Below are 17,563 nucleotides of genomic sequence, written 5' to 3' on the forward strand. Positions count from 1 at the left end.
AGGACAAGATCCTTATCCTCCAGATATTACAAATGTGATTTGGGTACACAAAACAGTTAGCAATGCAATAAAATGCTCTGTATGTTCGGATGCCAAAATCAATAGTTGAGACAATAAATCCCGTGGAGTTCATGGGAGAAGAGACAGGAGGGCTTGGAGTTGTCAGGGAAACCAGGAGGAGTAGGTGGGTCAAATCTGGCAATGAAGAAGAATCAAGTTGGACATGGAGAATAGGTTGTGAGTTTTTGGACATCTGGGTACAAACTCTAGTCTTTATGTCTGCTGATTTGGGAGTCACTGGAAGTCTCTGAAGATGAATGACATACGTTTCAGGATGCTCAATGTGTGGGCATTTGTAGGAGACACGGGAAAGAGGAAAACGAGCAAGGAGGCTGTTGGGATGCTGTGGTAATGGAGGCCTGAAGTATTGAGGGCCTAAACTAAGGTGGGATGAAAAAGGATAGATTTAAAATATACTTCAAGAGAAGAGTTAAGTGAATTTGTAGCAGGTTAAAAAAAAAGCCCCTCATGTTTAGTGAATGGTGACTATTTAAATATGGGGAATGAAGCAGGGAGAAGATTTTACACATGTTGTATTTGAACTGATTGAGAAATAACCACCTGCCTTAAAGGCAATGGGAAGGATGGGATGGGGTATTAGGTCGGTCAGGACTAGAAATACAGATTTGAGAGTCTTCACCTTCAAGGTAAATTAAATCTATGAGACCACATCAGTTTGCTGTAAAAAACACTATAGAGGAAGAGAATAAAAAGCCAAGAATGTACCCGTGGAAAACTTTAAACATGCAGGAACAGTGGAAAATGAGAAATACAAGAAAACTACGGATGTGCAGTGTTGCTGAACTTGTCAAAAGTGCCTCTGTGAATTTCAGATACGAACTCTGAGCAGCAAATTGGTAACTAGGGATAGTCCTGAAAGGATGCCGGCATGTATGCATTTATTTTCGAGTCCAGAAAGACAGAAGTGTTAAGAGAGAAGACTAAAGAATTATGTACTGTCGGAGGAAAATTGTGCTTGTTCTTGTTGTTGTATCTCTTCATCCTCTCCTCACAACAATTTGCAGGAAGACTTGTATGTTTGATGGCAGAGGGAAAGATGCCAAGAAGGGCAAAGGTCAAAGACCTCAGAGTAGGGCAGAATAATGAGGGAAATAAGATCTTTCAGGAGATAGGAAAGAAAAGTGATAGCACAGGAGAAATCAGTCTTAAAGGGTGCGTTCCCACCTCATTGAAATGGTTCACACCAAGAAGAGAAAAAAAAAAAAAATTCTTCTTTTCCCTGGGGATGTAATAGGCAAGGTCATCTGCCGAGAAAGAGTGGAGAGGGCAGCTGGAATCTTACCGTGGTGGCACGGGTAGCAGGCTGGTTGAGGGCTTATGGAAAATGGAAAAAGACAGGAATAATCATTGTGAGTAATGCGGCAGACAAAAATTTTAAAATTCTACAAAGCGGTAAGAAAGGCTCTGTAGAAGATAATTCAATCTACTCAACAGATTTAACACAAAACAAGTTGCTGAATACAGTTGTGTAGGTTGTATATCTGCATGGGGTACAACAGCTACGAGGGTGCATTGACACTCAAACATTTTAGAGTTGAACATGCATTTTGACAGCCGAAAGCAGTGAAATATCTTAGGGGAAGAGTGCTTGCTTCTCATGTCCACAGACACAGTATGGGTTTATGACAGTGCTGACAGGTGGGCAATTTAAAAATCTTAGCCAGAGTTTGAATATAGGTCTACATAATAGAGAGCCAGGGCAAAACTTACCCTCCTGAGATGCACTCTTTAATTTTCTCTGCCAATTCATGTTCATTTGATGCACTTACCATTTATTGGAGTTACTATACGTCAGAGGCCTCAGACTACCAAGATAATCAAGGTAGAGCAGCTACCCTCAACAAACTTACCTATAGGCCAGCAGAGTAGATAGACAGGGTCACTAGCAACTGCAGTTCAACACGGCAAGTGCTGTCGTATGGCAATGCACACAATATTGAAAGAGTGCGTAAGAGGAATGCCACTCGACTTAGCGAGCAGGGGCATCAGTTGAAGCTTTTTAAGAAAAGTTGGGGCTTCAGTTGAATCTTGAAGGACAAATAGGAGTTAGCCAAGCAAAGTACAGAGAAAGGCATCCCAGGCGGAGGGAACAGCATGGGAACTTGGAGTATAAGTCATCTCTGCAAACTAATTTTCGTAGCTTTATGAGGATGGTGAAGAGGATGAGTATAGGAATGGGACAAAACTTGAGGTGAGATGTGGTTAGGGGCTAGAAAACGAGTGGACGTAAGTATCACATCTAGAATGATGAATTTTATCCTGAAGGCAATGGGGAACTACCGAAGATTTCAAATAGGTCAGTGATATAATCAGATCTGCATTATAGCAAAACCAAACCAAAAAGAGATGAACTAGAATAGAAGAGTTTCGAGATGGAGATTTCAACAACAGGTTTCTCTAACAGTCCAAATGAAGGCTTGACTGAGCTTTGGCGCTGCAGATGAAGAGAATATTGGGGAGAAGCCTTAAGAGGTAGAACCGAAAGGACCTGATGATTGCCTGGGTGTGAGTGTGACTTAGAGGCATCTAAGATGACTCCCAAGTAGGACCCGCTACATAATTTGTGGGGTCCAGAGCAAAAAGAAAATGTGAGGCCCTTTGCTCAAATATCAAGCTTGGGACAGCAGAGCATTAAATCAAATGTGGGTCCCTTCTGAGTTCCCTTGAGCCCGCCCTGCTCCCAAATTTGTGGCGAGGTGAACCAAGTTGAATGGATGGCTGTAACCCTTTTAATGGTGCATATGATCCAATCCAACATTTTTGAGTTTGGGGTGCCTGTGGAAAATTCAGTTCATTTCAGGCTGGAGACATAAACGCCTAACTCTGAAGTAGAGATTGAGGAATGGATCAGATTGCCCAGTGCAGGTGTAAAGCAAGAAAAGAAGTTCAGTGGAACTTCAAGCGCATTAACAGGTGATGCAGATGAAAAAAGAACCATCTAAAATGGGCACTGATAAATCAGGAGGAAAGTCAAGGGACAATTTTAATCTCAACAACTTCAAGAAGCTTTGTCTCCTTTCAATTTCACTCATTCCTTTAGATTTTATTTTATTGTTAGGACCTGTAGCTTGCCTACCATCTTTAGCTGATTTTTCTGCATTTATCTGTCAGTTTGACTTTAAGCTTTGAAGGCAGATGTCATGTCTTTTATTTTTTATGTCCCTCAGAATGACTGTTCCAGTGATATCTATCTACTATGTCTCTAAAAGCTGTTAATTGCCTAAGAAAATCTTTCCAGTTCTGGAAACAGAATGTTGGCTACTTGACTTGTGTATTTTTTCAGCAGTGTCGAAGAATGAGACTTTCCCAAAGAAACTATCATACCACAGTTTCTTTTTAAAAGGAAATAACAGTTAAGGGGAAAAAGTGGCTATCAAAATTATATTTATTATAACAAATCACCCTAGTAACTACAGGTATGTATATATGTGTGTGTGCATGTGTGCCTATGTATAGCTTGCTTTTTGTAAGAAAATAGCCTTTTAAACTATTATTCTAAGTTACCCGTTTACAATGCAGATCAGGAAATACTTGATAAAGCATTTTAAAAAATGATTTTAAACCAACTGGATAGGAGACAGTTTTATATTGGTGACTGTCTCCAAAAACCAAAGCGGGAGGAGAAACGTGGATGTCAGCATATGGGGATGGCACACACGAAGGGGCTGCAAGTTGACACCCAGGCAACAGCTGAGTGTTTCTTGGCTGGTGTCAGGGGAGGCTCTTGGATCGCTGGCTGGGGTTATTTTTGCCTGCATCTTCGCTGGCCACCGAGCAGGGCATGTCCCCGGCACGACCTGGCCCAGGCTCCTGGCTGCCACGGCCGCCTCCCGGGCCCTCAGGAGAGCGACCCCTCCTCACCTCGCCGACGGACAGCCAGGCCAGGCCGAGGGCCGGGGCCGGCTCCCCCTTCTCCGCCCCGGGGCCCCTGCCTGGGGTCCCGCCCGGCCTTTGCCAGCATCTCGGACTGCGGACAGCTCCTCCCGCCCCGCCCCACCCCGCGGAGTCATCCCCTCTGGCCCTAGGCGGGCCCCGCCGGCAGCACCCCGGCCTCCGCTGGCCCTCCAGCGCCCGGCCGCGGTGGGGCTCACAGACCTGCTCGGCTGCCGCCACCGCCGCAGCAGCCGCCGCCGCTGCCGCCGCCGCCGCCGATGCCGCCATCTTCCAGCGCTGGCCACCGCCGCTGCCGCTGCCACCTCCCTCCCCACCGCGGCCGCACCCCGCGCGCCTGCGCTTGCGTCCTGGAGGGGCGGGAGGGGGGCCCAGCCCCTCACCGCCCCTCCCCACCTCCAACCTCGCCCCGCCCCGGCAGGGAGGTTCTGAGCCCGCGGCGGCCGCGGGGGCCCGGCGCCCAGGCGGTGGCCTCCGGGCGCATTTTCCCACGCGCCGGGATTGCTCGCGACCTCGTGCTGCCTCTGGATTCCTCCGAAAGGGCGCCCTCAAAATACGGAAGACGCCTCTCCCTTTGCCGTCCCTACCCCATCACGAGAGGCTGGTGCCATCCCGAGTCCTCCTTGCTGCACGGGCCGGGATCTCCCTGGAGAGAGGAGAGTACGCGTGGACGAGGAAGGAGGTGGTGATAATGTGGCAAAAGTTAACAAGTTGCCGATTAGGTAGCGAAAATCTTGAAAACCGAGACCCCTTAAGAGGACATACAATCACTTCAGGGATGCTTCTTAGCTCTGGAGGGCCTGTGAAGTCTAATGCTTTTTTCTGTAGTATTGGAGGTGGGTTGGAGATAGTGTCGATGTATATCTCCCGCGGAACCCGATTTAACAGATATTTACTGCTCACCAGGAAGCCACTCAGATACACAAGTAACTCGAGTACACATTCCTTGTTCCCAGTCGAGTCAATATAATCCAATAATCCTCTAATTAAATTAAATCCTCTAATTAAAAAAAAAAAAAAAGAGGGCAGTGGCATTCAAGGTGCAAGAACCGTTCCAAGAACTGTTCCTCAGGTAGCTGAAACCAGTTCTAAGCACCTTTGGGCCCTAGGCCTGCCTAACTCAGCAGGAAGCACCAAAGAGACCTACCTACTGGCCAAGTTTTCCTTTCTCTGGGAACTAGGTCAGTTTTGCTTTTCGATGACTGGAGCCGTTGTTTCGCTCTCTGCCTACTTCGGAGGATTGCCGTGAAGTTTAAGTTAGACACTCTCTCACGTGGTAAGTCCCTCATAATCTTTTCCCTTCTCTCCTCTGGTTTTGGCTAATGTCAGTACCTACCTGGTCATCAGTCTCTGCCTATCCTTTCCCAAATGCTGGAACCAATTGATTTGCATCTCTAGGCTCACTCCTGCCTGGATCTCTAGGACAAACCTCATCTTAGGCAGGAAGACTATAAGTTATAGCCCAATGCTTTGGGAGTCAGCAGTAAGTCTCTTTGAATAGTCTTGACTGTGGTCCCAATTATCCATTCAGATAACAGGGCTTTTGACTGATCCTTATTTCCTGTCTCCAATTCTGGTCCTGTAGTCCTTACTTCCTATGCTTTGCCTTTTTTCCCTCTGCTTGGAAAATCCTTCTCTTTTTTTCTGGCAAGCACACTTTTTTTTTTTTTTTTTTTGTGCGGTACGCGGGCCTCTCACTGCTGTGGCCTCTCCCGTTGCGGAGCACAGGTTCCGGACGCGCAGGCTCAGCGGCCATGGCTCACGGGCCCAGCCGCTCCGCGGCATGTGGGATCTTCCCGGACCAGGGCACTAACCCGTGTCCCCTGCATCGGCAGGCGGACTCTCAACCACTGCGCCACCAGGGAAGCCCAAGCACACTCTTATATGTCCTCCAAAAATCCATTCAAATGTCTCATTCTCTTTAAAGCCTTCCCAGGCGTATGTGCAGTTTTAGCTGGTCCGTCCCTTAACTCTGCTCCTGGTCTTCTACACGCACTTTAGATTGCATTGTATTCTATTTTGTTAACCTGTCTAATTTCATCTAAAAAACAGGGAGCTCTATCTGGAACGCCCGTATCTCACTCACTCTTTTATCTCCAATGCCTAACACAGTAAGGAAACTTAATAAATGTCTTATAAATATGCCTGATACCCCAGTTTCTAAGACCAGCAGCCCTGCCTTGACTTTGCCAACCTCTCTCGCACTTAGGTGGTGAGATACCTGATTTTCCTAATGCCAAATTCCCCTTAGGCTATCTGAAAAAAAAAGTACCTTCTCTTGGATTCCTACTTGCTGATCTCCAGCTCTGTGAAAGGACACCTCACTACTCTCCTTGATGCCAATTCCTGTATAGTCTTTAAATTCACTCATAAGACCACAACTTTGATGTAGGTCAGTCCCAAATGCATTATCTTCAAGCTTTTTTTTCCTGAAATAATATTTTAAGTCCAATTCTCCCAGCACTCTTACGAGATAGGTCATGTTATCCCCATTTTACAAATGAAGAAATCAAGGCTCATAGAGGTTAAACACCTAACCAAGCTTTCAACTACTAGCCAGGATTGAACCTAAGTCCACTTGACTAAAGTGTTTGCTTTTTCTACCATATCACATAACCTTTAATTCTGCGCTTCCTTTTGCCTGTTACATAGTATTAGCATTTAGAAGTGCAAAGCAGAGCTCCGCAAGGCTAGAGTACTAGTCAGAACATAGAGACCATTATCCATTCATTCACATTACAGTGGGTTAAATAGTGTTCCCCCCGCAAAAGATATATCCAAGTCCTAATTTCCAGTACCTGCGAATGTGACATTTTTTGGGAATAGGGTCTTTGCAGATGTAATAAAGTTAAGGATCTCAAGATGCGATCACTCTGGATTTAGAGTAGGCTGTAAATGTAATGCCTGATGTCCTTATAAGAAGAAGTGAGGACAGAGACACACACATGGGAGAAGATGACGTGAAGACAGAGGCAGAGATTGGAGCCATGTGTCTACAAGGCAAGGGATGCCAAGACTTGTCACCAAAAACTAGGAGAGCAGCCTGAGACAGATTCTCCCTTAGAGGCTCCAGAAGGAACCAACCCTGCTAACATCTAACTTTCAGAACTGTGAGAGAATGTTTCTGTTGTTTGAAGCCACCAAGTTTGTGATCATTTGTCATGGCAGTGCTTAGGAAACCATCCAAAAATTAAACTCAAAAACTTCCCCTCAATCTACTTTTCCTGTGTTCTCTTAGTGAATGACACCACCATCCTGTCAGAAACCTCAAAAGTCATTCTATACTATTTCTAGTGTGATCCTTCTACAATACAAACCTGATCATGTCTCTCCTCACCCTGGTGCTTAAAACCCTCCAATACCTTGCATGATAAAAATCAAACTCTTTATGGTAATATATATATATATATATATACACATATATATATATGTATATATATATAGTCCTTTACTTTTTGGTTCCTGTCTACCTCTTTTTAGCCTCCTTTCCTGCCCCTTCCACAAACTCATCCTTCACTCCTGCCGTGTGCAGTATCTGCAGTTCCCAAGTATTTGTCTGAACATATCAAGTTCTTCATGTCTCTGTGCCTTTGCATATGTGGATATTTCTCTTTTTTATCTAGATATTCTTCAGCTTGTCCACTAAAACGCAGCTCAAGGGATATTTCTTTTGGGAAGACTTCTTATTATTATTTTTTTTTGCGGTACGTGGGCTTCTCACTGTGGTGGCCTCTCCCGTTGCGGGGCACAGGCTCTGGACGCGCAGGCTCAGCGGTCATGGCTCACGGGCCCAGCCGCTCTGCGGCATGTGGGATCTTCCCGGACCGGGGCACGAACCCGCATCCCCTGCATTGGCAGGCGGACTCTCAACCACTGCGCCACCAGGGAAGCCCTGGGAAGACTTTTTAAATCTTCCTCCCCATCATGAACTGCTGATTTCCGTGCCCCTGCCTGTGATCCTCAAGCATGCCTTTATTGTCACATTTCTTCCACTAAGCTGAAATTTATTTATTTGGCCATCTTTCTGGTCTATGAATTCATACCTCCCCAAATTCCAGTCATCTTTAGGCACCAACCTCAGTTCCACCTCTGCCTGACAATTACAGCCAATCATTATTATGCTCTTTTTAAAAAATAATTAATGGATTAATTTTTGGCTGCCTTGGGTGTTCATTGCTGCGCGCTGGCTTTCTTTAGTAGCGGCGAGCGGGGCTACTCTTCGTTGCGGTGCGCGGGCTTCTCATTGCGGTGGCTTCTCTTGCTGCGGAGCACAGGCTGTAGGCGTGCGGGCTTCAGTAGTTGCAGCACGTGGGCTCAGTAGTTGTGACGCACGGGCTTAGCTTCTCTGTGGCATGTGGGATCTTCCCAGACCAGGGCTCGAACCCGTGTCCCCGGCATTGGCAGGCAGATTCTTAACCACTGTGCCACGAGGGGTCCCTTACTCTCTATTTTTAACTGTATTGCACCAATTTGCTATGACACCCATTTGATACTTAGTAACACATTATCTTGTGTTATTTTACTTTTCATGCACATAGATTGTGCTCCTGGGTAGACTGTAAGCTCATTAAAATATAGGGATAATGTGTTACTACTTCTGTGTTGCCCCAAATCCTGGACATATTAGGAACCAAGTACATCATATGTACTTAGTAACTTTGATGGGTGACTATTGGATTAATTTTTTTCTATTGGGTAGAAAATATTACTGGCACCTAAGTGTTGCTGATATGTGCACATGCATTACAATTTCCTTTCTTCAGGGGGATGGAGGAGGAAGTAGAGGAAGGTCAGTGTTTCCATACAATTTTATATTTACCCTATTGTAACTTGTCACAATGAACTATGGTTGTGTCTCTCTCTCCTGAATAGATTGTGAGATGCTAGGGAGAAGGGACTGAGTCTAATTTTGCCTTAGGATTAAGGCAGTTGTTTCTGTCACACTAGAAATTCAGTAAATGTTTATCAAATGTGTTGAAAAGATCTATTTCAACATCCTTCATCCTAGAGACTGTTCTCATGCTGTCCACGTCCCTCTCCTCAGGTGTTTAAGGGTATCTTATAATGTAGATTATACCCACTGCACCTTTGCATCAGCTTAATGTGTCCTAAGCTCATACCTTCAATGACCATTTTCTCAGAGCCAAGTATTTGCCAAGAGTCTAGCGAGCAAAGCTGAAAAGCTTGAGGGCAAGGATGCCTTCTTTTTTGAACTAACTAAAATGATGGAATCCTGGGTTGAGATAGGAGGGGTATCTTGTAACCCTCAAAAATCACACCACATCTACCTTCCCCCCTCTTCTAATCTGTATTTGCTACAAATGTCCTATAGTATCAATAGTTTATTTACATGCTAAGGTGATACAGTTGTGATATATTAAAATTTTCCTCATTTTTGTAGTTTAATCAATAGTGGGCATGAAATAATTTTACAGAAAAATTCTGAACTGTTGCACTGAGTAGGGAATGCTTGTTGGTATTATACAGAAAACAGCATCCCTGCTTCTGTCCAGCGGGGGGAAGCTTCTTTCCAGTGTGGCAGAGAACAAAAAGATCCAAATGAAGTTGATAGTATGAGAACACAGAGCTTTCAGGTTACAGAATGCTGAGTGAATGGACAAATTAGTGTTTTCTACCTACGAGTAGAGACAAAGTGCTTTGGCAATACTACCAATACAAATTGAATTTAAAGGACACTTCATGCAATCGGGTCAGCAAAGGCTAAAAGATTTTCTTCAAATGGTAATATAGGCCCTGACCCAAAGGACTGAGATTCTGACACGGACAGCCGTAGGATAAGAATAGCATGGCACACACAGAAGAGGACTGGGGTGCCTGAAAAAGAATCCTGGCCAGAGCAGAACAGATTATGCCTTTAGCCACACTGGCTAAGGGTTTGCAACTGTCCCTAGTGAGGGAACACTGGAAATTATGATGAAGATCCCACTGTATATCCTTGTAGCTTCTTGCATACAGGTTTCTTACATACAAGCGTGAAAAACACACACAGCTCTCACTATACTGAGAGTGGGTTCTGTCAGTCTTTTGTTGGCTTCTTAAAATCCCAAATTAAAAATATCTCCAGCTAACTGATGTAGGTAAAATATGAACCAGACACAATTAAGAACTTTCAGAAAGCCTATTCCACCCAGATGTTTGACTCTTACACTTCTCTAGATCAAATGGCTCCTGGCTGGGTGGTAGAATTATGATGCTCTAAGAACAACCACCTGGCTATTAAATTTGCTTTTCTTCTACCTCAATGGGATTATGACATCAGATATGAAGCAGCCAATCATCTCCTTCCTACCTTCTTTCCTCTTTTCTTTCTTTTACTTCTGTATCTTTTTGTTAACAATTCAGTTTAACAAACATTTATAGAGGGCTTAGAAAGTGTCACTTGCTGTGCTGAGGATATGAAGCTAAATAAACCTTTGCCCTTTTCTTTAAGAAGCTCACAAGTTTATATAGGATGCAGACAAATAAGTTTAATATAGTATGATAACTTTAACAGTATCAACATGTCTAAAGTTAGAGAGAGAAAGTATAAAGAAGAGAGTAATGAGCTTTGTGGGGTTGGAGGAGTTAGGAAGATTTTGTCAGTTTGAGCTGGATTTAAATTAATTAAAAGTGCAACTAGGGCTTCCCTGGTGGCGCAGTGGTTGAGAGTCTGCCTGCCGATGCAGGGGACACGGGTTCGTGACCCGGTCCGGGAAGAGCCCACATGCCGCGGAGCGGCTGGGCCCGTGAGCCATGGCCGCTGAGCCCACGCGTCCGGAGCCTGTGCTCTGCAACGGGAGAGGCCACAACAGTGAGAGGCCTGCGTACCACACACACACACACACACACACACACACACACACACACACACACAAAGTGCAACTCTAGTGAACCCACTTGTTTATTTCCTGGAGGTTAGGTATATTAGTTATTCCAGAAAGTCTGCAGATTAAGTTGTATGCAAGAAAGAGGCTCAACTTTTGCTTATTGGCTAATGCTCTCAGAATCAAGGCTTGACCTCAACTGAACTGTGAACCAAAAACTGAAACAAAGGGCAAGATTTGCTCAATCCGAACCATAACCAATATGTTAAAAGGAAAAAAAAAGGAAAAATAGCATTAAAGAATGTGAGAACTGTAAGAGATCTTAGAGCTCATCTAGTCCATGTTTTTCATTATATAGAATGGAAAAAACATGAGGTTCGGAATGATTAAAGACTTATGTAAAGTCGTGAGAAGCCACTAACTGGCAGAGTGTGAGATAAAGCAAGAGTATCCATGTTCCAAGTTCATTGTTCTTTCAACTTCTCCATGTTACCTGATAGTGTACCAAAAAGAAAGATTTGATTTTTATCTTTTCTTCCCAAATAATTGCCTACTTGATAATATCCTAAAATAATCAAATTAGAACAAAATTTAGAGCATCAAAAGATTCTCCGAATAGTACCTTTACTTAACTGATATTTTCTTTCATATATACACATAAAATAAACTTTTATTTATTTTTTAAAAATTTTTTTGCGGTACGCGGGCCTCTCACTGTTGTGGCCTCTCCCGTTGCGGAGCACAGGCTCCGGACGCGCAGGCTCAGCGGCCATGGCTCACGGGCCCAGCCGCTCCGCGGCACGTGGGATCTTCCCGGACCGGGGCACGAACCCGTGTCCCCTGCATAGGCAGGTGGACTCTCAACCACTGCGCCACCAGGGAAGCCCTAAAATAGACTTTTAAAGCAGAATCTCAAACTTGTTGAGTGCATACTTGTAGTTTGAAGCATATGGATTCTTCTTTAATCAGCAACATCGACTGTTTGCATTCCAGACTCTAGCTCTCTCTTAAATTGATTACCATCCTACACCCATAAAAAGCTCTGAGGAGGGGATCATCATTAAGGGCACTTATGAGGATATCCACTTATTCCTACACGTATGGAAATTCTAAGCTTGTATCAAGTAACATCACCAGAGAGCTAAGAAATGGGGTGTCAATTGCTTGGCCCTCTCTTTGATGGCATGTGTTCTAGTTTTACCCCCTTAGCATTGATCAAAGGTGACTGCAAGAAACAATCAAATTAAGATTGTTTCTATATTTTCTAAAAAAAAAAAGGGGGGGTTATTAAGGACAGCTTCATCTATGTTGTTCTATACTCTTTGGAAAAGAATAAACATATTTTAGAACTGGTACCAGAAAAATGTGTTTTCATTCAAAAAATTAGTATGTATACTTTTAAAATCAAATAGTACTAATCATACCGGCCATTTTCCTTTTTGCCTTGACTACTACAAAGCCCAGAAATAAATGTAAAATAAGGCTCAATCTTAGTACATAAGCTTAAATTGGGGGCATATTTTTTCCATTAAAAAAATTTCTAGGGGGCTTCCCTGGTGGCGCAGTGGTTGAGAGTCCGCCTGCCGATGCAGGGGACACGGGTTTGTGCCCCGGTCTGGGAAGATCCCACATGCTGCGGAGTGGCTGGGCCCGTGAGCCATGGCCACTGAGCCTGCGCGTCCGGAGCCTGTGCTCCGCAACAGGAGAGGCCACAACAGTGAGAGGCCCGTGTACCACACACACACACACACACACAAATTTCTAAATCTAACAATGATATTTTCCACAAGCCTTTTACTGTAAGCCATCTCAGATCCTCTTTTGGAAGTTTTGGGGGGATAAATAATGAATAAGTATGCATTTCCTTTGTTTTGAGTCCTTAAGAACTATGCTTGTTGTTAGTAAGCGTCAAGTTCCTGCTATGGGCAGCCATGCTCCAGAATTCTACAGAAACCAAGAAGTGTATGAAATGACTGGAGGCCTGAAGGGTCTTGAATCTAGCTGTGGGGCTCCAGTATTGTAGAGATAAATAACATCAGGTAGCATATTGTAAAGTGATTTCAAAGACCCATTTTATCCTAAGACTCTATAGTCTATTAAATTAGTAATATGAACATTTGGTCAAAGCATATTCTGTTTTGAGTTGGCTTAAATATTGATATTTTGACTAACATTTTTCTGAAGGTGGTAAAGTTTTTGGGTAACTTTGTTTCTGAGTAAGTTTTCATAAAAGCAGTTTGTGTTCATGGTAGAAATTTGGAAAATCAGAAAAGTATAAAGGAGCAAATTAAAATCATCCATAGTCATGCCTTGGTTTCATGTTGTATAATGTAACACAATATATATAATTTAGTGTCTGGCTTTTTTCACTTAACATTATGTAGTAAGAATTCCTAGATACTAGATATTCCTCAATAACAAGATTTCTAGTGTGAAAATTTCATTGAATGGTTTGCTCAGTCATTACCCTATCATTGATTTACATTGTTTCCAACCTAGTTTTCTCTGTTTAATATAATACTGTGATCTACATTCGTCGTAATAGTGATCATAGCATTTAGGAGGCACTTGCTATAATATATGCCAAGCACTGTGCTAAGTATACTTCACATGAATGATCTTATTTAGTCTGTAATATTCCTGTGAAGTAAGAACTATTGTAAGATGATATAAACAAGGATTAGCAGTTAATTAAAGTGTCCATAGCAAGGAAGAGGATTTAACACAATCTGATATAAGCAAATATTCCAAATTGGTTTTTATTAATAAGTAAATCCGACTGTTCAAAGATTCCAATTGCCTATTAAAATGTGCAGTTACTAGCCCTAAATTAAGAAATCTATGAGATTCTTCTCCATTCCCTTCCTCCTTCTTTATAATTTTTTAAAGGAAGAAAGTCTCTAATGAATAGTGGTGTTTTTAGTTTAGTAATTGTTATTGCACCATGATAAAATAATGTGTGTTCTTTTTATATTCCTTAGTTTTTCTCTTTTTGTAGAGATATAATCAAAAGAATACATTATGTATGATTCAATATTTGTATATTCTGTGAAACGATCACCACAATAAATCTAATTAACATCCATCACCACACATAGTTACAAGTTTGGTTTTTTTTTTTTCTTGTGATGAGAACTTTTATAGTTCTTATTTTGTGGTCTATAGAAGATAGTAAGAACATAGGCTCCAGAAATGAGCCTTTCATTTTTATTAGAGGACATTAAAACCATTGTAATTAAGAGGAAAAAAGGGGAGGGGCAAAAATTCTGAATTTTACGGTAGGTGGACATGTGCAATGTTCATATATTCTCATATACCTGAAGAAAAGGAACTGAATTAAACTAGCTAGTTGAGGCCCTGCTCCACCCACACTGTTTTAATGAATAGATAAGGATGATTTGCAATCTGCACATCATTTGATGGCATAGAAAATAAGGGTTCTAAAGTGCTTAATGATGGTTGAAATGGTTTCATTTCTTAAGTGGTTCAAACTATCACTGTGGCTTAATACACCCTTTTGAAATAGCGCCAAGCCGGCCCTGAACTTGAACAAAGTCTCAATTAGAGAATTCATAATTAAATGAAGCTTTAGAGTGTTAGTGATTCTAAAAATAGACCAAATCTTGTTTAAACCTGATTAATTTGTGAACATCCTGGAGCTAACATCTATTTACCTGGGCACCCACAAAACCCTAGGTGTTAACAAATGAAGAATTAAAGCCTTGAGAAATGAAAGAATAAAGGAAGGACCCAAACAGGTGCTTTCTTCAGAGCCTGACCAAAGACGTCTAGGGAGAAACGACCTTTGCTTTTCTAGACAAGAGGCCTCCAGCTGACCCCCATCCTACACTGCGGGCGCGTCTCAGCCCATCAGCGGGTAGGGCAGCCGCCGTCCGTAGTCTTAGCGTCTTCCAGCCCCCGGCCCAACCCGGAGTCTCACTGGCTTTGGGCACCCTCGCTTTCGACCACCAGCAGCACCACCAGCATCGGGAGGAACGGCGGCACGCGCGGGGTGCCCGGGACCCCCGGGGTCGGAGGGAGGGCGCCTGGGCTGCAGGCGGGCGGAGGGCGCGGCTGGGGCTGGGCGGTGCGCGTACCTAACAGCCGCGCGCTCACGTCAAGGTTTGTTTCACAATCACCCGGGTGTTCTGGCCGGGGCTCCGGGCAGCCGCAGGGGAGCCTGGAGACCGCGCGGGGCGGCGTATGAGCTGCGGCGGCTGTGGCCCAGGGCACCTCCCTCCGGCTTCCCGAACCCTGCCCCGTCCGACCGGAGAGGGAGGATGGAAACATCAGCCGTGCTCTGAGCCCCTCCAGAAGATAACACTTTTCCCGCCACATCGGCTCGCGGTCCACGAGTCCATCTCCCAGAGCGGGGCCGAGCGGAAAAACGAGCAATGGCGGATAACCTGAGGAAACTGGTCTCCAACGAATCTTTAAGATCGATGCAGAACCAGCTAGAGTCCTGGCTGAGGCAGTACAACGTGAGTCAGGGTGGGAGACCCCCGGGGCTCGCCCCTCCCTCTAGTTCCTCGCACGACCCTCGGCGGGGACTTCTTAGCACTGGTCTCCGGGTGGCCGCTTTGCCAAGTTCCGCGGTTGTGATGCCTAACTAGGGCCCAGCATCGGACCCGCATCGCCGGGAAGGAAGGAAAGTGCGGGTTCCCCTTTCTCCGTGCGGAGCGCGGGACTCGGAGTCTGGGAAGAGAGCACGCATTTTACCCAGCAGTAGCCAAGGACGCCGGCGGCCCTAGCAACGCGAAAGCCCTGCGAGCCGCCGGGGTCTGGTCAAGACTGCCACTCTCCCACCTATCCCCTCCGCCAGCAGTCTACCCTCATACCCCCGACTCGAATTATTATTATTATTTTTACTACATCCCTCCTCTTGCCTTTCCTCAAGTCTCCCACTCTGGGGATAACTTGTGGTTGTATCAGGATGGATTTTTATAAAAATACACCCAGGAGTTAGTACCCAGAAATCAGTGAAACGGGCAGTTGTTACTGTTGCGGGTTTCACTTGTGTTCTGGTCAGCATGGCAAGTAAGGCACAGTTTCAACACCAGGGCAGATTTCAGAAGGCCTGTTGCCAAGGCATGTGTAAGCCCATATTCTCTCATCAAACCCAGAAGGGTTCTTCAAATCTCCTTAATCCCCACTCCCACTCCAGTTCCAGTTAATCTCCACCACCCAGAGAGTAGAACTCCAGTGCTGAATTTTGCTTCGGTTGGTCTGTCTTAAAAAGGGGAGTCCTATTTTCACACAGTAAGTAGAACAGGGAGGCAGAGAGAGCTGGGGACACGGAATCAGTCCCCCTAGCTTCTAGGTCTGGCTCTGCATAGAACTAGCTGAATCAACTTATTTAACCTCTGGGTCTCAGTACCTCCCCTGCTAAATGGGAGACTGGAATTAGATGATAGGTAAAGTTCCTTTTTAGATCTCAAATTTTTGAGTCTAGATCAGCTTGTTTCTGAAATTCTACCAGGAAAAATGCAACTGGTTGCTGTCATGAGTCCCTGGGCTTTCCTATCCACCCTCTAACCAGGGCTCCTGGGAGGAGGGGAGCTCAAAGCATAGCTACAGCTTTCTTCTTAGCCTTCCTTCCTAGGGTTTACCCCCTTCGCGCACATTTAAAGAACGAGCACTGATTATTCCTTCTCCACCGAGATTGCAGGAAAACTAAAATTCACCTCTAGCACAAAGCCTTGGATTCCCCTTAGCACCTACCTTTAAAAGTGGCTACTTGTTACCTAGTCTCAGAAGGTTGAGAATAACAAGTCCTATACATGTATTCACCCTTCTTAAAACTCCCTCTTACAAGAAAAAATGTTTTTCTTGCTTGTGGTCTAAATTAACTCTGAATATTAAAAAGTGTATTCAGTTTGTCACTAGACAATATTTAACACAAATGATACTAGTAGTGGCTGGACCAAATTAAATGATTGCTTTGAAAATACCTGTAAGTACTGAGAAATGCCAAAGTTTATTGCACTTTCCCTTCTCACTGACACTGGTGCATCCCATTCCTCTGTTCTCACTGAGACCATTTTAATCTAGATTCTTCACCTGTCCCACCCCGCCCCCTAAAACACACACACACACACACACACACACACACATGAATAGTAGAGACTGCACTCTAAGAGATAAATGGCTTTCCAAATTTTGTGGCCATTCCCTGGGCAACATCATTTCTTCTCAACTCTTTGGTGTCTCTGTCACATTTGACTCTCGACACCCCTATTCTTCTAAGGCTCTAATAATTTGTCTCCTTGCCTCACCCACTGCCCCCTTGTAACTGTTCTTCAAGGGCCAGACTTTAGAAATCTTCTCTTCTACCTCCATTCCTGCTTCATGTCTTACTCCTATGCTGATCATCTCATATCTATATTCAGGTCCTATTCTCATCTGAGCTCTCTCTTCTCCAACTGTACATTGGACATTTTCAGTTGTGCTATTGTCATCTCAAAGTCAAATCAGCCTAAGACTGACCCTAGCCTCTCCCATGCCCCAAACACCAACTTCTTTCCTAACTTAATAGTCTTTATCATGACATACTCCACTTTCTTCTCACCAGCAGAATCTGTGGGTACCAGCTGTAAATTCGTGCAGAACCTGATCACTTTCCACCACCCCTGCTGCTGCCACCCTTGTCCACCTTTGGTCATCTTTTATTTGGATCATTAAAAAAATAACCCACAGTGATTCTTCTAAATGTCAAGTCAGATCAGGTTACTCCTCTGGCAAAACTCTCCAAACTTCCTGTCTCAGAA

At 44.3% G+C, this 17,563-nt stretch overlaps 2 protein-coding genes across 2 annotated transcripts in view; one reads left to right on the top strand and one right to left on the bottom strand.

The window, feature by feature from the left end:
* SGCB (sarcoglycan beta) overlaps positions 1 to 15,134 on the bottom strand; it is a gene marked incomplete at both ends in the record, with an annotated part of 29,743 nt that extends 14,609 nt beyond the window's left edge. Inside the window, 2 exons of the mRNA XM_082838139.1 lie at positions 4,177 to 4,555; positions 14,737 to 15,134. Coding sequence (XP_082694265.1) covers positions 4,177 to 4,555; positions 14,737 to 15,134 — 777 coding nt within the window. The remainder of the gene's footprint in view (positions 1 to 4,176; positions 4,556 to 14,736) is intronic.
* Positions 15,135 to 15,190: 56 nt separating this feature from the next.
* Positions 15,191 to 17,563, top strand: part of SPATA18 (spermatogenesis associated 18) — a gene marked incomplete at both ends in the record, with an annotated part of 157,624 nt that continues 155,251 nt past the window's right edge. Inside the window, one exon of the mRNA XM_082838140.1 lies at positions 15,191 to 15,277. Coding sequence (XP_082694266.1) covers positions 15,191 to 15,277 — 87 coding nt within the window. The remainder of the gene's footprint in view (positions 15,278 to 17,563) is intronic.

This window comes from Leucopleurus acutus (assembly GCF_964270905.1).
Source record: "Leucopleurus acutus genome assembly, chromosome: 4".
Classification (NCBI taxonomy): domain Eukaryota; kingdom Metazoa; phylum Chordata; class Mammalia; order Artiodactyla; family Delphinidae; genus Leucopleurus; species Leucopleurus acutus.